This window comes from Ischnura elegans, chromosome 2 (assembly GCF_921293095.1).
Source record: "Ischnura elegans chromosome 2, ioIscEleg1.1, whole genome shotgun sequence".
In the NCBI taxonomy this organism is placed as follows: domain Eukaryota; kingdom Metazoa; phylum Arthropoda; class Insecta; order Odonata; family Coenagrionidae; genus Ischnura; species Ischnura elegans.
Window position 1 is genome coordinate 61,895,130 of NC_060247.1, and position 21,621 is coordinate 61,916,750.

Below are 21,621 nucleotides of genomic sequence, written 5' to 3' on the forward strand. Positions count from 1 at the left end.
GGTGAACTCCCAAACAACATGATTTCCGTTAAGAAAGTATTTCTGGTCGCACTTTCTTTCAATGATTTCACAAAAATAATGGGGAGATAAAAATCGTGTCAACTAAGAAATTACTAAGAACATGTATCCCTCACAAACGTGTAGATCTGAGGGGATTATATTGGGTCAGAATACAAAAATGCGACCGCGGGCACACTAAATGAAAAATATACACACACGTAACGAGTGGACAAATCAAGTGAGAGTAAAATGCAATTTTCCAGATTTTTCGCGAGTCCTAGTCGCCCATTAAATATGAAACTGTACACCATTTGCGGCTTTCTAGCACATCGCTGTGCTCCGCAGCGGAGCTAGCAACTGTGACCCGATTATCTAACAAGGTAGCCTCGAACGACACGCTTGGTTGGAACTATAACAAATGGCCTTGCCCTCTACCTCGATCTAGTGACACGGGCAGGGAAGAAAAATGCAGCGGTATTATTTTCTCGAAGAACGACTGCGCTGAAACAAATCAACCAACCACCTAAATGCGCATGATCACAAGTTCCCTTTTCTATCACTGACTCCGGGAAAAGTCAACTCTATCAGAGAATATTACTCGATAAGAAAGGACAAACGAGCTGCACGAAGCACTAAAAATGTCATTCCACATGGTTAGGAATATGAGGCTATGTACACATACAAATATTCCAACCAGGACCACATATTTATTTTATATCTAGTAGCAAATGAAATTACACATGAATAAAACAAAGATCATTGAAAGATGGATACAACAATCAACATTAATGCCATTAAATATAAACTATGTGACTCAAAATCGCGAAATTTCTAACAACTGAAATTCCGCCATGTGCCTAGAGCTTTCGGACCTTTCAATTGAAGACGTCGGGATAATTAGCACAAGAATTGACTCGATCAATGAAATACAAAAAAATTGTGGTACGTTTCGACTACTTCTATAATTACCAATTGCGAACAAAACCGAATCATTTCCAATTACGCAGCAGGCGTTTCATTTCAATCCACTGTATAAAAATAAAATCGGAGACCAGCCATTGCTGCTCTGAAACACATGCTTAGAAAATTTTCAAATCCGCAATTCTGATCCCGGTGAAATGATAAAGGTGGCAGGGGAATTTGAAATATTTTTCCAAATAACTTATGGCACGGAACGATTATCACTATCAGTCGATCCGTCTGTTTTCAAACCTCAACATTGTTTAAAACGGACTATGTCATTTAAAATATACACAAATTTTCTAACGATTCCCTCTCTGTATACCCAGGAATTTTGGAGAAGACAGTGAAATCTAAAACAAGTACTGTTACTAGAATAAAACATATAAAAAAGATATAAAGTAAGTTCTGAGTGACGCGTCCCTTTTTAACTTACTTGTCTTTGTCCGAGGTTTTGAGGAACAGATTATTTCTCAACTATCTTTTTATTCAAAACGAACTCCGATTCCTCCATTTCTGCCTTCACAGCTTCCTTCAGAACGAATTCAACATCATAACTCGGCGATGGATGAGGTCCAAGTTCAGACCCTTGCACCACCCCATTCTCCACAGGGAAAAGAACGTTGCTTATGCTACCATCTCCTGCTCCTACAGGACATGAAGCAGTCTCTGCAATTTTTTCAAATGGTGACCAAATGTAAGGAAATTGTTTGAGATTCCCTTGCCACGGGAAACTTATACGATTAATACTCAGTCGTGATCGCATATGATTATCAATGAGACGCAAAAACTTCTGAAGCAGTGTAAGAATTTTTTTACTAGACGGATAATTCCATTTGTTATAGTTGAACTTAAGAATCCCTATAGTTGAATTGAGCTCGCTAATTACTCATAAATTATGAGGAATTAAAAATTACTTTAACCACCATTGGTATTGAATTAGGTTTCGGAGAATTTCCACGATGAGGAAGATTAAAAATACTGTAGTCCCTAAAAAACTAAATCCTCCGATTCCTGAAAGTTCTCCAAAAGTTCTTTTAAGTACCTTCATACCTTCTTTGAGCAATAATTAATTCTTATTATTTTCATGAAGCTACGAATATATGAATCCTGCTCGTCGACAATAGGTACTTCGGTGAATTTAAAGAATATTTCACCTAAATCTGGCAGAAATGCTATCTCCTGGTCTAGAAAAAGCTACCTTCGCAGATGCCTGCGAAAGCTTCCTGGCCATCAACGATATCCAAGAACACAAGGGGCGAGTGGCAGATCACTAGATATACCGGGAATTAATATATTAGGCAATTCGTTTAGTCAAAACATGAAAGGCTGAGACTCTCTTTTACGGTTCTTTAAGAGAGAAATGATTGTAAACTGCTATAATGATTCAAAGCCACGGAAACGCCCACACTATACACCACGTGGGTGAAACCCTATGGTGCCGCGTGGGAGTATGTATCAGCAGGAGCTTCGGGGGAGATGGTGAAGGAGCAAGAAGCCCCTTCCACGACGCAAAGACGACGTCGTCAGCACAGAATAGCTTCGCCCACTCCTCTGCTAGGCACAACCTCCTTCGTACACTAGCCGACCTATCCGCAACAAAGGCACAAATCCAACCCTATTACATGAACCACAATAACCATACCCGACGTAGCGAATAAATTAAAGGTGATCCTGTTCTCCGTATTACTGAGAAATATTGTCCTAATTTATAATAAAACTCAAGACTATACATCGCTAAAAAAAATACATAAAAATACAGTGGTAAGTAAAATGAGGCAATGACAGGAGCTTCCAAGGCCGGCATACTGATAATATTAGCATAATTTATTGCTAAAAATTCATATATATCGTGTAAAAAAACTCATGTTATTATCATATCATAAATTATAAGTAAACTAATACACACTCATGTAGTAGAAATATGTTATAAGCCCAATACTAGCTCTATATATAAGGTACTCTGAATACCTTGACGCTTTTGTTAAAAGCAGGTAGGAACAGACTACGATCTAAGCTTCAAACATTCTCCAATCAAAGCAGGCCTTTGCCCATTACCAATCATATCTATTACGCACCAGCCGTAAACGGAAGGAATGAAGGCTACTGCTCGTCTTTCTCCCGAGTAACCAAACTCACCAGCCATTAAATACCTCTTTATCAGTGAGATCATTCTCGTAAATCTTGATCCTTCCTTAAATCGAAGTCGTATTATCCTCGTTTGAGACTGGAAACGTTACATAGCTGTCTGCCTAAAGATTGCCATCATGAGATTTCTTTACATTCTTCCCGCACTTCTATAAAATTTTCTCTACACGACTTAAGCACCGCAAAACCATTAAACAGCCAGTCACAACATTTCAATGCAATAAATGCAATGAATTTACATTATTAGCAGCTTTCTATAATAAAAAATCTCGAAATCACAGCGAAAATTACATTACACAGATACATGGCTTATAACACACAGGAGCTCGTAAATGGGTGGGAAAATAATTTAGAGAGTAAACATTGCACTAAAAACATGCACGTACCAATTTTGGTAGGTATAACAAGAAATTTTTTTCGCACATCTTAATATTAAGGAAATACTAAATATATGGCTGAGTTCATTAAGTTTCTTACTATTCGGAAATTTAGTTATATTATACAGGCTCACAAAATATAATCTCAAACAATAATTCAGGCGCATAAAAAAATCCAGAACCTACAGATGAACGCCAAATATTCAAACGCATATATTTATAAATTTTGGTACATGTTTTGCATCACACCCCGCAGAGAAATAACAAACACTAGTAAGATAAAAAATCAATGGCAGAAATGTAACCACTACAACTTACCGTTAAATAACTAGATTCTGGGTCTAATAATGTTTTATTGTGCCTGCTAAAATCAACAATATAGTGAAGCGGATAGTTCTGAATTTATCGAAGAATATCTTGGCGAATAAATCGGATTTTGTAATAATTATTATTCAAAATTTAAAAATAAATTACTTTCCTAGTAATAAAAGCCTGCCTAACTAAAAAAAACATTGTTAAAAAATTACTAAACGTTTGGGCCATCCAACACTAAAAAATTCTTTAAATTCTCAAAATACCGCTCCAGGCATGAGGTAAAACACAGGAAGAACATTACCCTTGAGAAGGCACAAATCAGGAAAAGATTTGAAGAGATTTTATACAATCCCTTAAGTGATAATTGGGCCTAAACTACCTTGGGCCCTTTGGAGAAAAAAATACAACTGAAAAATATAATCACATCCACTACTTAAGCTTCACCCAAATTTGTCTCTTTTTTTTCAAAATAAAACTCTTAAGAAAAAACCCACCCCACTGAAAAGCCATTTCTCCAGTTTTCTTTCTGGCCCACAGTTTGGGGAGGCTCATCCCGTACTATAGCGGAAGCCGACGACTCAAAAAAAAACATGGAGAGGAAGCAACGGGAAGAAAACGTGGAGAGAAGGGAGCGGTTGGGAGGTTCAGATGATGGAGGCGACCTAAAAGCCGCCTTGAGAGAGGGAGAGGAAAAAAAACGGAGAACGAGGACGAAAAAAAAGTTGACGTAAATAAAAAAATATGTATAGGAAAAGAAGAAAGCAGAGGAAGTGGCAGGAGATGAATAAAGTGTTGGAGGGAGAGTGAGGGTGGGGGAAGTATGAAATTGTGTGTGCATTAGGGTTAGGGGGAGTAGGAGGTGGAGTGGAGGAAACTTCTTGAGAAGGCAGGGAAGGGTGGGATGCTAAAAGGACTTAAAGGAGAAGAGAGCAGGCGCCTCAAGAGAAAGGAAGGGAAAGAGCCCGGGTGATGGGACGTAGATAATGCATAAGGACGGAGATGGATGGGGGCGATGCTGGACTATCAATAAGGAAGCTTCCTACATCCCCCCGAAACTTTGGGAGGTCCTGCAAGGACAATACACGCCCCGTTTTCCTTAGTGACATATTTATCAACGCTGGATAAAAAGTCATTTCACACCTTTCAATGTTAATGGCAGAGAAATTGTTGAAAGACAAGTTAGAATAAGAAAATAAGACGTTTCCGTATTTTAAAGTGATACTATTGCATGCTAAAAATCAAAAGTAGAAACTTGAAAATTGTATCTTTTAGCTAGTTTTTACTTATTCTTAATTATTTACAATACTGTTGTTAACTAACGATCAGAAAATATCGAAAATAAATGCAAATGTGTTAAATAACACTCAAAAAATACTAAATATACGATATCTCACTTTTTTTTATGTTTATCACAGCAATGAGTCTCATGTTTCAGAAACAGATTAATGTTAATAAGGCTTTACTACGAGAATGACAAGATGGTGTCTAAAGATTAACACGAATAACACATCAAAATAAATATTGAATACGACCGGTCTAGAACTAGCGGTGTGACCTATTGACAAGAAAATCTGCGGCTGCCACGCAATTGATGAGATTCACAAAATAATGCAAATGTAACAGCCAAATTGTTTGTTTTCATTTTAATTAAAGATGTTGGCAATTATCGGCCTCTATTACATAACTCTGGTCCCGAAAGAATGGAAAATTCGTTTCTGCAAACTCCGACAGTCAGTAGGATTATTTTTTATCAGCAGGCGGTTATTAAGAAAAACAAGTGTTACAAAAATCTACTGCTTCCCTCATTGAACCCTCGTCAGCTGATTTAGGCATTTTAGGTTCGACTTTCACCTGAGTGGGATTTTTACCACCCACGTCATTGTTCAACTCGTCAATTGCTAAACAAGATCATAAGTTCATGAGGTTTGCGGTGTCGCAAAAACGACATTAATTTGCCTATTAATAAATTATATCCATAATTAATCAAAAAATTCAAATATTTCCAACAATGTACTGCCCTATAATTTATGTCCTTTCAAATTTTTCTCCTAGTCGTAGGAGAGTAGCTCGACTATAAAAAAATCACAAAGTAAAACGAGTAGAGAGGCCTATTTTACATTTTGGGATTGGAATAAACCACTTTCCTTGTGATATCCTATTTTCAATACAGTAGTACACTTGGTACTGCACGTTTTTTGTGAGACCTTCCGTAAATAGAACTGATCTTATAAACTCCTCATTTTTAAGAGATAAGAATCTTAATACGCTAGGGCATAACTACACCAACTTGGAGAAGAATTCTGCCTCCAATCACGCGGATTCATGAGAAAACTCGGAAAGAACGAGAGGCAATCGAAGGAAGACTCTTGCAACCCCGAGGCAAAATGAACCTGCACAGGCGGAAGCTAGAAATCAAGTTCATTGTATCCATAGTTAGGAGGAACCCAGCAGAAAAGGAAAATAAAAAAATAAACAAAGTCCAACATTGGCGGAATTCCGATCAGAAGATCCTCGAAGGACACAACCAAAGTCCAAACTTCCCAGAGGAAGGAAAATCAGTGATATTCATTCTGCCCCAGTACCGATCCTCAAAGAGACACCGCGAGGAGAATAAATAGGAAGTATCCAGGCATTATTCTGCTGCCTCAGCCCAAGGGGATGGCTGAGACGACCGCTTCCGATATATAGCATCCATTCCGAGAGAAAAAAAAATTAGGAGAAGCACAATTTCCTAAACCCTTTGCTTTTTCGGAGAGTGTCCAACATGAGGATATTGTAGATCTTTTTCAAATAAAAATACACGAGTATGCTTTCAAAAGGTATAATACATAACTTAAAATCACGTGAATGGTCACATAGCGTATATTATTAAACATTGAAATTTATTCGAGTAAATGTTAACAAAATCTAATAATAATAATAAAATTAAATCTTCCACTAAGGTAATATATGAGGGTGAGCCAAAGCGGCACCATAGTCGTTGACACATGTACCTCTAATGTTAATGATATTGAGCATTTATGGTAGAATTGTATGTATTATAATATTTCTTTGCACATTCCCTAGGAAGACTTTACAGTCACACTCTCTAAACTGAATATACAGTAGGGTCGCAATATTACGATCTCGAATTACAAACAGGTTCCTATATTCCTGAATAAATTTATTGGGGTAATAGGGAAGCTGAGATATTATGAAATTTCATTTATGTGATCGAGGCCAAATCAAAGTCAGTGTTGATATGCGTCAAATAATGCTGTAGAGAATAGTGACAAGTGAAAATGAGAGTTTACTTTGGGGACGGGACTTGGAGAGTATTGCAGCCCTAGATCTATCATTCATCGTCAGGAACTTCCATTAACAAATCGCACAATGACGAATATAGCTCGTCATTAGATATTCATAATTTTAGTACTATTGAGGGGAGCAATATAAATACTTTGAAAGTTAACAATGTTAAAACATCCATAATTTACATGAAGAACTCATATTTTATGAATCATGGAGCATTGAAAGGAATAATATGACTTAATGACTAGCAATAGCTGTATTCTCGATGTATTTTACTAGATACTTTACAATATAAAATAGTAATTATGTACAATGCACAACTATCTACCTGGATTGGGTACCCTCCGACGCAACAACGGGTTTGAGTATCCTCCTTTCTTTTAATGACATTTTTCGCGTCAATATTCAGATAAATAATGGGATGTAAGGTTCTGCAATTCCCTCGGTCTGAAGCCAAAACAATACGTAAATGAAAGCATTTAATTGAGCCAAGATTGGGTAAAACGGTTGAGCTATTCACTGATAAAGGCAACTAGAAAATAATTAGAGGCCCAATAACCGAAAGAAACTATCCGTTGGGTTATTACCATCTTCTCTTTCAATGACATTTTTCGCGTAAAAATAGTGATAAATATTAGGAGTGTAGACCTCAAAAATTGCCTGGGGCTGAGTTAAATATAGTAGGGACACGTAGATGAAAGCAATCTATTGCTACTAGAATGATTAAAAATAATAACAAGGCATGCACTGTTATCGGAAACTAAAAAAGAATTTAGGAACAACAATTGAAAGAATCCATTCAAAGAAGCGTGGTGAAAACTTAGAGGGATATGAAGGGCCAATGAAGACGAAAATGTAAGGCAGAAGGGTGGATAAAGGAACTGAAAAGAAGGCTGAGAGCGATGAGAAGAACTGATGCGGGGAAGGATGAGGGAAGTGGATTTTGAAAAAAGAAACATATCCTAGATTTTGAAGGAAGGGGACGCGAAGATAAGAAGCCTGGGTACAGCACCAAGGGATCCTCTGGCTTAAAGAACAGACCATGGCAGGAAGGAAGAGAAGGAGGCGGAATAAAGGCTGGTTCATTTTTACAAGAAAAGGCTGGCATGATAAGAATGAATCTATCCGTGCGGGAAAAGTATGCGAGCGAGTACACAAAAAATTGGAAAAGACGAACGATGGGCACGGAGGCAAGCCACGCAATCGTGTCAAAGGCAATGGCCGATTATTTCGGGGCCGTGGCTGCGATACGTCGGATGAAAATATTGGGTCCCTAAAGGGAAAGATGCGTCGATATTTGCTCTTAAGCTTTAAGTGAAAAAGTATGGGGGGGGAAAAGGAAACCTTCGGCCAGGAGAGCCTTTTGGGCTTACCTAGTTTCCATTTTCGGCATTTTGGTTAATGAATCTCAAATAACTGATGGTAGAAAAGAGACCAAATTTAAAATTCTATCCAAATCAATTTTTTCGCCATTATGAAAATACAAATAAACGTGAGGGCATTATATCTCGATATAATTTCATTTGCTAAAAGGTTTGGCTAAATGCTATCGTAACATTTCAAGAGGAAAAGAAAAATTATTATTTCTCAATTATGGGAACTACAGAAGAAGATATGTCGCAAGTATTAAACGAGGAAAGTAAACCACTATAGTGTTATCTTCACCACATCGTTAGAAAAAAGTGAAATGCAGTTATTTAAGACAATCTTCACAGTAATTAAAATTAAAACATTTAAGGTAATGTCATAATACCATACGAATCCTAAAAAATACCTTTTTAACTACGAATTCGCTAGTTCAAGGAGAAAATTTGTAGCTTTCGCGTTCCAAAGTGAAGTTACTGGCCTAATTTTAACCATTCGGAATTATCTCCTTTTAATTCGTTCAAAGGAATACTTGACCTCCATATCTACGACGGGTTTCATAATTAAAAGCTTCTAGGATAACATTTTTCTCTACTCCATGCCGCACAAAAAGTTAACAGTAACTTTGAGGCAATTCCTTATCATATCATTGGAGGGAAGGCAGCGCTCGCCCCACCTTTTTTTAATTTTCTGAGAAGAAAAGCGTTAAACATTTGAAGCCAATTTATAAAATAAGAAACTAGCTACGTATTTTTTAAGCTATCCTCGCTTTTATGGTCATGAAATTCAAAACAAAAGTATGCGAGCAATTCAAATATATAGACACCAAAGGATGAAGTTCACCATGAAATAATATTTGACTTGGCCGGGATTCGAACCCAGATCTCCCGATTGCCGGTCAGGCGTGCTACCAGTTACACCACCAAGCCCATACGGGAGATCCGGGTTCGAATCTCGGCTAAGTCGAATATTTTTTCATAGCGAACTTCATCCTCTGGTGTATTTAACTTTGCACCCGTGCGCGTGACTGCGTACAAAGTCACTTGTTCCTTCAGTGCTTTCAAATATATAGAGGTATATACTGCACAGCATCTTATCTAAAGAACACCTATTGTTATAAACTTCACAAAGATGAGAGATATTGTAGCTAACATTATCTCGAAATTTATTAAAAAACAATATGTAGCCCACACTGAAGTTATTTTTAAAAAATTCTAAACAAACATCTTCACTTTGCTGCCAGAACAATCGAGTTTGAGCATTTACTATCTAAAATTAACTTTCTGAAATTTCATCCAGGCGGTGTGAAGAACGAGTGCCATTCTCCCCTAATTATATTTTGACACCTTAGTCAGGTGACTCAGGCTATTCTGTAAACTCCACTGGGGATAATAAACTGTTTCCTTGGATTCATTAGCATCGCTATGGTTCACTAATAATTTCACTCACAAAAGAAACACAGGTAAAGGCTAAGTTTCCGAAAAAATATCCCTATCCTACAAATATAAATACTAATTTATTCATTAAAAAGTGTAATCGTACCTACTGCTTCCCAAAAAGACGACAGTACGTACAAAAGCCGGTTAAATGTCATTTTTTCAATTTTTTAGTCCTTTCAGACGCCTTGGAGGGACTTGGAGGAAGGGACAATCGATTCTTCCTTAGTGGTCCTATTATTATTCTTCCATCAAAACCTTGGTTGCGTTCACGTAAATACTTAAAAGTGGTGGTTAGTTTCATTGCGTCCACATGAAGAGGTGAGAACACGTAATATTCTCTTCGAGAATTCATTTTTCTCTACGGCGGGGAAAAATGAGGTGTACCCTGAGACGCTTTCTTACCAAGGAAACCTATTCAATTATATGACCAGTAAGAATATTCCTCTTTTGTTTTGATCCGTTGAAATGCGTTGCAAGAAACTTGGAAACCATGATATCAATAGAGGAGCAAACAATACCCTTGCGGAACAAACGAGAACTATTTCACTTCCCTTACGGATAATTTTTCTCTCACTGAAAAAATCATCGACCAAGCAATAATGTGAAAAAGATTGTATTTAGTTTCAAAAAATGTAGTGAAAAAAGAAAAAAGCCCAAAATGTTTTCTGCCGTTGGTGTAACGTTGATTTCATTGAAATTTTATAATTCAATCATTCAAGGCCACATTCGCATTAATCCAAGTATTTTAAGTTGGAAAAATGACTCTCGTAAATGATGAATATTCACTAATTTACGAATATTCGTTAAGGTTGTTTTGGAATATTTTTATACGGAACATAAAACCCTTTTTTAAAATACATAGAACAAGGGAAATTTCCCTGGATTAATTATTGTAATGAAAACAATTTATTTTATCAATCCCAGCTATACCTTACGGCCAGGGACATTGGTTTATAAAAAACCATGTCCTCAACTAAAACAAAATAACGTTCAATGCCAGACACACCCTAAGATTTTTTTATCACAATTAACCACTTTAATTTATATTGTACCGATGATTGAAGAAATATCTTACAAGTAAATAAACATGAAGTGTGGTTTAAAATGTAATGAAACCACCCCTTTCTTTTCCCCCTCCTCTTTTAATCTGGTGACCTCATATCGCACGATATTGGCACTATCATTTACTATGAGCGTGGAATTATTTAACGGTAAAATACTATCCTAACAACGTTATTAAACGCCCTGGCCTTTGAGAAAATAAACACCGATTAATCCTGAGCACTATGCATCTGTGCATACTAAACTGTATTTGGGTTGCCTATGCGCTTGGGGGTTCATGGTGTAGGGAATTTTAGGGTTACACTCATACATATGATTCAAACTTTGCAAAGAGCATGTATCCTGGTTTAAATATTAGAAATGAAAATTATGCTTTTTTAAAAACTCTCTCTATATTGTGACGAAATGCCTCGTCACGGCGCATTCTGCGTCCGCGTCTTCTTCCCGATTCATGTTGGCGCGCGGCAACAGCGAGTGATGAGCGACCTTCTTTTTTTTTCTTGTGTCGTCTGCTAGAATTTAGCATGTCTTTTGTTGTTTAATGGGTATATAAGGCCCGGTATTGTTGGAACTCGGGTCGATTCCTGAGAAAGCGGTGGTTGATCCGCTAGAGAGGACGGAGGTCAGCTGTGACAGTGCCGAGGTGGGGCAATAAGACGGGGCCGCGGCAGACGAGGGCTACGGCATTCTGGAGGTCGGACAACGCGACCAGGGGAAAGGCGTGCCGGAGAGGAAAGCGTGGAGTACAGCGAGGCACAAGAAAAGTGTCCTCGTTTTTTCGTCAGGACATCACGACATCGTCCAAGGATTCGCGGGACGTGGTTCCCCGCGATCGACGCATCGTGACCCGGCGACCAGGATTCGGACTCGCCGTCTTTGACACTTAAGTACTCTAAACCCTCTCCCGGGACGGGGAAATAATCCCGATCCTCCCCCGCTCCAGCCAGCCCACGCGCCCCTGAACGAAGAAAGTCCCCAATGTGCACGTGTGTCATCCTAATAACCATGTGGTTTCTGAAATAAACTCACGTCGCTCTTTCTCGGTCTAAAGACCATTTTAAATTGTATCACGATTCTCCCGTTTGCATCATCCCATCTGGTTGACATCAGACTCATTTTTGATTGAACAGAACGTGGAGCATGTAACATTTGAAAGTATAACAACGAACATTACCCATAATTGTCTTTGAAGTGCAGTGGTTTTTGTCGCAACTAGAGCAAGATTACGAGTGCCCGTGCCATAGCAATCATTGAGGTATTCAGTGTTATTTTTGTCCATTTTTGTTCATTTACCCCAATAGTCATCTCATCCCTCATTTATTAGATGTAAGATTTCTTTCTTTTTGTGTCTGGCATATTTGCTTCATTTTTCTTTTTTGCAAGTGTATCATTGACGTCTCGCCCAAGTCAGCATCACCATTCCATCCCTCATTAGTGTTTAAGGACAAAAGTGTTCGTTTTTATTTTCTCTGAATAAATTTTTGTATGACAGTCATTCGCTGTGTACGAGGTCATTCATCCCCTTGCTGTGCCATTGCGTTCAATGCCGTGAGTTCTCATCTTGACCGCGAGCCCAAGAACCTACGAAAAATTAAGAACTCTGATTGTAATCTCAGTTCGACGGTGCACGGCAACCGGGCGTGTACCGTCACAATATATATAAAAAAAAGTCGAAAATTGAGTCATTTACACCATTTATTACTCGAGAACGGATGTACCGATTTTTATGGTATTTGATGTTTTGGATTCGTCTCAGCCCCGAATTACAGAATAAACATTATAGAACACTAAAAGTTCACAAAAAAATTGATCTTGATATTAGAATTATTTTTTTAGGAGTTGGTAACACTGCAAGAGCTATAAAGTTGGTCAAAACTGGATGATTTGTTTTGTTTTAACCAATTAATTACTAGGATTCTTAAAAATATAAAAAAACATTTGAACTGTAAAAACATACAAAAAATATTAAAACAATATTAAAATCATTTAATTTAAGCTAAGGCCAGCTCAATTTGAGATGCCAGCAAACACATCTCAGCCGTGTGTGTAAATAAATCTCCAAGCATTTATTGACTTACGGAAATGGCCGTATATCTGTCGACGAATCGAGCGGATTGATTTCATTTCCTCGGAAGTTTTGCAATTTCGTATCTTCGAAAGATGAGCTTATCAACAAAGAGTTCAAGAACATGATTGATAACAAAAAGCACACAGGGTTGATTGAGCGAGCAATTTTGGCGGCTTCGAACGAATATGTGGATGACTGAAACTTGGTAAATCAGGATCTAAATAGTTTGTACTCTGCATTTATTCAAATTTATTGACAGTGTAACAAACAAAGCCGAAGTCACCAACTAGTTATCTGAATTTTTAAATTCCTTAAATAAGCGTGGCTTACCACAGGACAATTTATAGCGGAAGGTAGGTTTGGTGTTCACGATGCTTAGAAACCTAAACCAGCCAAAACTATTCAATGGAACGCGTTTTGTGATTATAATAACTGATAATCAATGTGATTGACGAGACATTACTCTATATAATATTCAAATATAAGTAATTAGGTGGTACTACGTTCGCTGGGTTAGCTATTCTTTTTATATAATAATCCCCACATTCTGAAAATAAATACTTCTCTAAAAGAATATGTTTTGCATGCCATTACATAGTTAGCTCGTTGTATAAGATTATGACAACAGAGATAGAGAAATGTCCCTAAATAAAGATTTCAACGAAGGAAGAAATTATAAAAAAATATCTGTGACCGAAAATCACAGCATAATTGCCATAAACGAAGAATACACCATATCTGATATGAACCGAAACAGATTCTGGAATTCCAAATAATTTTATCGAATCAGGGTAATTTAAGAAATGTATTTTATAGCTTCACTTCGCCCAATAGAAACTATAAAACTGATTAATTACATTTCTCCTACAACAATTTGTTTGCAAGGTATTAACACAGAGGAAAGGAGTGGTAGAATAGAGTAGAGAGATAAGCTGCTTCTGATGCACTGATGTCCATGCCGATGGTCTTCGCGGCGCGAATTACTCAATAAATATTTAAAAATTGTATTCCAAAGATAACGAATTGCAAAACTAAGTACAATATAGAGCCCTCATTCCAATTCAGAGTTTATACCTTCAGATACCTTCCTCATTTTTAGCTAAGTAAGCGACGGCGCCGCGGCGTGGCCTCGGTTTTGGTGTCGGTAGCCTTCAACTCTATATTACTATATCAAGCCACTGCCTATCATATACCTTAAACCAGTAAATAGCTGCAGACCCTGAAAATTCTTTCTGATATACGTATCGAATAACTTCAATTAATTTTTTCATATAATTATTGCATAAGAAACTATTTATTTTGCTCAGCGTAAACCGAATCGCTACAGTTAATTTCATTTCAATGTGTTATTTCAATTTGACGTTGACGCGTTATAATATTTTTCCAGGTGTTGTAAACGCAAGTCCGTCAGTAGTTGTTTAGAGGCCGTAATAAAAATTTCTTTTTAAGCTATTGCCATGCTCTAGGACCTGGATATCCGCAATTGTAGGCTGGAAACGGGTCACTATGAGCACATGTACAGCAGTTGATTTTGTGAGCAATGACATGGAAAACCTTTCCCTCTATTTTGAGGGTTACCCGCCCCAAAACGAAGGCATGTGCGACTTAGGCGTCACCATTAAGCCAGATGAATCACTGCAGACATAATTTTAAATTGCGAGGCCCGTTTGAAGGGCTAATGCGGTGGAGTACAAAACCGCCATTTCCATATCAGTGCGAGACAAACAAAATTCATAAAAATGTACAAAAATATTTCAGAGACCAGAAAATGTTGCCTAAATAATAATACCATTCAACACGGAGATAAGCCAAAAATTCAAATTTGAAGAGCGCCTACGCAGGTACAAAGGTGTCAGATGAGAGGTTTTGGAACGGGCAAAGGTGCCATTAACTGCTTTTACGGCCACATTGCGAAGGCATTAATTTCTCGACAAAATCTTAGCTTAGGTACCTTTCACCACACTACCATTCGCCCCATTTGGACGCATCATTGAGCCTGCCGAAAACCAGAAACCTCTCTAGCCTCACAATCACAGTAATTGGGAAGCAGGGAACTGTTACTAATGTTTCCAAAGGAATTCGAATTAAACTTCATTGTTTTCATGCTTACGCAAACCATCAAAACCAAGATCGTCCACTAATATTGGCAACAGCAATTCTACTTTCCTATAGTTAAATGATATTAAATCAAAAACGTATGCTTTACCCGCATTCATTTGTATTTGGCATTATAATCTTTACCAAAATTTAATGTATTCTCAAAGGAATTAAAGCAGATTAATACGCCACCACTTGAAAGGTAATTTTAGATACAATTTTGATACCTGTCCAGCTTAAACAATTAATGACTTATAGCATCAAGTTTACAAACACAGCTTATTTTTTACGGAACTTTTAGCACTGAAACACAACCGTGGAATCAGTTATCGGCCTGAATAAAAGAGATAAAAAAATAGAATGACGGACGATCCGCCCAAGTTTTGATATTAGAACGACCATTCAGTACCTATTACATCTCATAAATTTCCAATCCTCCACAACGCGGCCAATCCCGCTCTACAATACTATCTTAAATAAGTTTTGGAAGATAATTTGTTCAACAGCACGTATCTAAAAGTCTTCCATAGAAGTTTGATACTTTGTAATTAAACACGTGTGACCAACTCATGCTTAACTTCGACTTTGATTTAGCAAATAAAATTCATTTCGATATAGTTTTATTTAAACTTAATCTCAAATAAGACATATTAGGCAAAACTCGCCGAAGATGGGCATTTTGTTAAAACGACAAAAAGCATGCTCTGTATATTAAATGTTTCAATTTACGTACTTCAAATCAGATTAAAATAAAACAAATACGGTAAGGATTATTACGTGATGTTTTTATGCCCTAAAAAAGGCATCAACCTTTACTCCAAGGGTCCTTATATTTTCCACCGGAGGCATTTTAATTGATGCACAAACAGTCGTTGCGAAACTTACTTAGCCCCTCCGAAACGCGTTTTGCGTCAACGCAAAGCCCTCCTCTTTTGTTTGTTTTCCCCGATGAATAGCGCCAGCGTCGCCGACGACAACGCATTAAAGTTAATTCGTGATGACACCCTTTGGAGGAGGAAAACGTTCGTTCGCTCGCCCTTTTACGGTCTCCGGCGACGGGAAGTGACGCCATTCGTCGAGATGCGCGGGAAAAGCAGTCGGGTGCGATGCAAATGGTAGCACGTTCCGCTAAATCACTAAGGCCACAGCGGTGTCAGCGGAAAATCTGCACGAAGTCGATGTAGAAGGAATGTAGAAACGAAAAATACACATTTCCCACCACACGAAAAGGTTTATCCTTTGACGATTGACGAATCTCCAACTTAAATAACAGCAATAGCTCACCAAACGGTGAAAGTACGTCTAGTAGTTTACCTTGAGTTGAGATCTGCGTAAATTAGTCATGGATGCCCGCTGTATCTTCAACATGTGTGTCTTTCCTCTCTCCAAATCCGTTCTAAAAGCGGTTTTTTTAATCATTTTTCTTTCTCGCAACTAACCTCAACGCATAACAATTCTTACAGTAGTGTCTGTGAGAAATAATGTGAAGTACTTCGTTTCATGTTTTTATTTATTTATTTCCAATACCCCAAAAAACCACTATTAGGCCTCTAAATCGTATGTGTTTCAACAATTAACATAGGGCAATCACAAATAGCCATTCCCAGGTTAGGGGTTAACCATCCAGGCGGTATTCGAACCGGCGACCTTCAGTGTGGCAGGCGAGGACTGTACTCCGCCGCCACCGACGCTGGCATTTTATTTTAATTTATGTAAAATTGAATGTAATAAATTAATACTACCTTTCGGTCCTTTCCAGTTTATCTTAAGCCATATCCGTATAAACAATTACGAGATAGCAATTTCCTTGACCTTCTCAACATCCACCACCCTGAAATTACCGTATCCACTGCTGAAGGCTTAGAAGGTATTCATTTGGTACTTGTAATCATTGGATCACATTTATTTGAAGGATTATCGGAAAAGCTGTGATGCGAATTGAATTTTCTTTAGCCTATCCTATGAAGTAAAGCGTCTTTCTTTGGTTTTATTGTCTTTTAAATGTGACCATGAATAATTTTGCCTGCTATTTTATACGATTAGAGGTGAAATTTAAGGATAAATTTTCATATTTGAGGGGGTGAGAAGCCAAGGGGTACAGATGATATTTTCTCAATAGAGTTATGTAAAGGTAATTGTTAGAAGAAATACACAAAAACTTGGTTGCCAAGGAATATGAAAGTCTCTCGAGTAGAAAATCAAATGCACTACTAAATATCTAATTCAACTCGTTTGTTTTCTTTACGTAATTTCTGCATATAACTCTGTATAAAAAAAGATATCACTTGTACCCCTTGTCTTCTCACCCACTCATTTTAGATTTTTTGGAATGATAATATTGCCGTATATGTAAAATTCGAATTGAATGACGATCCAATAAATGTAATGATTTTAAGGCTTTTCATCTTTTGCATAAACCACTCATACACTATAAGCTGTTATTTCCAAAATAAAAGCAGAGGGAGTAATGCCACTCGTCCACGAAAAGCGCCCCGCAATACACATTAACCCTCATTCGCCCAGAAATTCTGCAGCGCGACCTGAAGTGCTCCAAACCTTCTCATTTCAATATCCTGAAATGAAAAAATGTGTACAAGGGAGTAGAAACAAACGTCTTGGCTCCTACCTTGGAAGGAGAACCACAGGTTGACGAGGAAGGGGTGCTCCAGAGTGGACAGGATCTCCACCTCCCGGGCTACGTGCCTCAACGCGTCCCTCTCCATGCACTGCCGCTTGCTGACGTACTTCATGGCAAACATCTGCTTGGAATCCTTCTTCTGCACGATGCACACCTGTGGATCAAGAAAGAGAGGCTGTTAATTCATCGCCAGACAGAGGAACTTGTGACCAAACCTCGACTTCAAGCGGAGAGCGTTTTGGGAATGAAAATCGACAAGTGCCAACTAGAAACCTTGTCCCTTCCATACCTTAAATTTATAAGAGTTGAGCACATGATACCACCTAACATCTTGGTAAATTAGTCAATGAAAGCCATAAGAGCCAAGATGCGGCCGACCACCTCGAGGATAAGCCTCACGTTACATCCAAAACATACCACTGAACCGGAGCCAAGTGTACTCTTCATCCTCTACGCTCGTATATTTTTTAAGTTTATTACAATAAATTCTTTCCTTTTCGCCAAAATTATCGATAAAATATCACATATTTTGCGAATGATACAAGACATACACTCGGCTTACAGTCGACACAAACATATAATGATGCTTAAACAGCCTATCTGTGAAAAATACCGACTTTTAAATATCCTCAACGTAATTATTCGGCAATTAAGAGCTCTTGTCACATTATAAGTTCAGTAGAGGGTAGAATAATACGTTTAAACACGATATGAGAATGATAATAGCTATAAAAAGGTATATGGACAAATAATTTATCAAATTCAACATAAAAGTTCATACGAATTTGATGATAAATAAGTTTTCATTAATATTTTACAACTATTACCATTATTTTTTAGCTTTTGAACACAATTTCCTCCAGCCGGAAAAACGTATCGGAATACTTCATTTAAAATACCTTTCCGCAAACGCTGATAGATTGAAAATTGGAATTCTATTAAACTTATATTGGACTTCGAAAGGTTCGTGAAGTATTAATGAAAAAAATTCCTCCGGGGATAATTATTCATTAATTATTCAAGAATACAGTAATTCGACCAAAAACGACCATATAACTAAAATAAAATAAGTTATCTTCACAGACATCGATAGATAGCTGCAGAGACCAATGGACGAGTGGAAATAAAAATACCCCAGAGGAATCGATAAAACAAATTATATATCGACTGGCCCTGATTGGCATGCTTCCTTATAAACTCTGCAACCGACAACTCCTACTATCACGGAGAAATTTTGAGCTATTCACGTCATATCCAGATGATATTTTGAATAGGAAATATAATTTCAATACAATAAACTTATTGATTTAAAGGCTTCAGAATGAAAAATGCACAAACGAAAGTAGCTATTATCCATTCATAAACCATCTTGTGCCTGATTCCGACAATACTCATTGCATGGGTCATCTACCTTGAGTCAAAATAATATAAAAAACCTTCAATTAATAAAAAATAATGAAGCTGTAATTTAGGAATTAGATCATTATGCTCGTAAAACAATATTTATCCTACGGTTACCGCCGAAAAAGTACTCTCCTGAGACTTTAAATGTCGTAAAACATCATATGGGTGGTTATACATTGTTTACCTGTTGGACTTCAATAACTCATGAATCGAGATTATAATGAGCCTTTTTGAGGAGTCCAATTTAGGAGTAGATAAAGAAACTAGAACAAATTATGACTAATTAATAAGTATGGATTCAATTAAGAAGGAGGTTTAAGGCTCGCACAAGATTCGAGGTAAAGAATGGCATACAGTTTCTGCATTAAAATAATCTTTCTGAGGGCAGGAATAATGGCCCTCCTACCGTGGCTCACCTCATTGAATGCGGGGCCTTTTCCTTTATTCTCGGACAATACCGTTGGTCCGCGTACCTTTGATTCCCATTTATTCCAATGGTTCGTTTCCCTTTTTTCGGGGATCAAATAACAATCACGCTCATTTCGAGAAAGACCAAGACCAGGGGACTTAAACCCGTGATACCGGGGATTGCCGACGAGTTCTTTATCACAGTCTACAGGCAGGCAGTGAAATTAACTAAAAATTACTGGATGCAAAATAACATGGCTGGCGGAAAGTTGTTCGGTCTAGTGGCGATGTGGCTAGTGAGAATACTAAGGCAGCAAGGGGTGTCAAAATCAGTAGGTGGTGAATTGATTTTTTTTATTATCAACTGTAATTAATAGCTTCATTAAATTCAAGTTATGAAAATCAATACACATGTATTTTGCATTATGAACCGCAGTTACTTATTAGATCTGGTATGAAGAAGATAAAGAAATTATTTGATGATATCGTATTATGCAAAATCGCTATGCTTACGGATTTCATTATCCTACATAATTCATCGGCTTATATTCTGTGTTTCTAACAGTAATCACACTTTTCTTTAAGCTTCAAAGAAAATTATACATGCAATTTAAATCTACATTTCTTCGCAGGTAAATTTATATTCATTAATCGTTTCAACCCATAAAAGTAAAATCAAGAAGTAAGAATGGACTAGGCTAGACTGAGCGCATTAAACCAAACTATTATAAAGTCGTCAACAAATAAAATGTTGATGAAAGATCTGGGAAGGATCGCTTTTGACAAAATTATCGAAGGTGCTCAATCAAATGAAGCAACGTAATTGAAAAAAAACTGACGTGGTGACCTCCCCACGTCCATTGAATCCCCCACTAATGGACGATTAATCGCGTCATTGAGAGAACTCGCGCGACTGCAATGAGGGAGAGGAAATTTTGAGAAAAAAAAGCGACGGAGTTGAAAAATAATTTCCGGGGATGAACAGACCTTCACGGTCGACTTCACCCTTCAACTCGTGCAAAAGGGGGTTGATAAACGCTGACGTCGGAAAAAATTCACTCGACCACTCGGGGAAAAAATATACAAACCGCAACCAACCCCATGTGCGCGACCCTCTTACGCGACCCTTCAGAACCATCACCCAGCATCCGACGACAACGGCCCACCCCAGCCATCACCCAACTCCCACATGCTATACACCCTCTCTTTCGCCCGTCACAGGTCACCGGTACTTAACGCCAATCACCCTTCTTCACGTGCGGTTCTGCCACTTTTGTTCCATCTCCCAGGCTTTGATTCGTGAATGAGACCCGAGGCGAAAAAAAAATTGCCGCGAAACATTTCCGTAAAAAAAAACAACACTCGAGGTCACTCCGATAGAGCACGGGATGGAATTGAGGATAAAATAAAACACGCCACATTGCGATTTCCCTCTGAAGGACATGCAGGGGTAGAATGGTGGTGCTACAGATTCTATTCTCTGCAGTAGATATTTTAAAGTTTGGTTTAAATGAACCCAGTGCTGATAATCAAACGCTTTGGTTTTTTTTAAATAAAGTAATAAAAGGGCAAGTGTTCTCAGAGGAAGTAAGCTGATGAAAATGTTGTAAATCGCTCTGATGATCACAAAGTGAAGTGAATGATAAAATTAAAATGTAACTAAATGTTTCGTACTTAAATGACAAATAAAATTACTCTAATCTCATTTTAACAAGTAAAACCATTCCCTCATTACGACGCTATCGTTTCCGGCGTGTTGCTTAACAATTTCAAATTCCAATTCCTTGAACTACTTTTTAATAATCACGCCCAAGTTGTAAAAGAAGAACAAGATTAATAGCTTTATTGATAGGTTTCGCAAAAACCATCTTCTCAACAAAGCATCACATAAGTGGTGGACAAGACTACGTAGCGTAAATTTATCTTCATAAAAACTTGACTGTGAGAAATCCTTTTTTTTCGAAACCTGTTCTATCAATTTTCAACGCTTATTTATTATACTTGAATTTTTAAAATGATATAACAAGCTTTGACACAATTTACTGTAAA

At 37.6% G+C, this 21,621-nt stretch overlaps 1 protein-coding gene across 1 annotated transcript in view; it reads right to left on the reverse strand.

The window, feature by feature from the left end:
- LOC124153830 (serine/threonine-protein kinase 32B) overlaps positions 1 to 21,621 on the reverse strand; it is a 550,681-nt gene that overhangs the window by 353,586 nt on the left and 175,474 nt on the right. Inside the window, exon 3 of the mRNA XM_046527209.1 lies at positions 17,749 to 17,914. Coding sequence (XP_046383165.1) covers positions 17,749 to 17,914 — 166 coding nt within the window. The remainder of the gene's footprint in view (positions 1 to 17,748; positions 17,915 to 21,621) is intronic.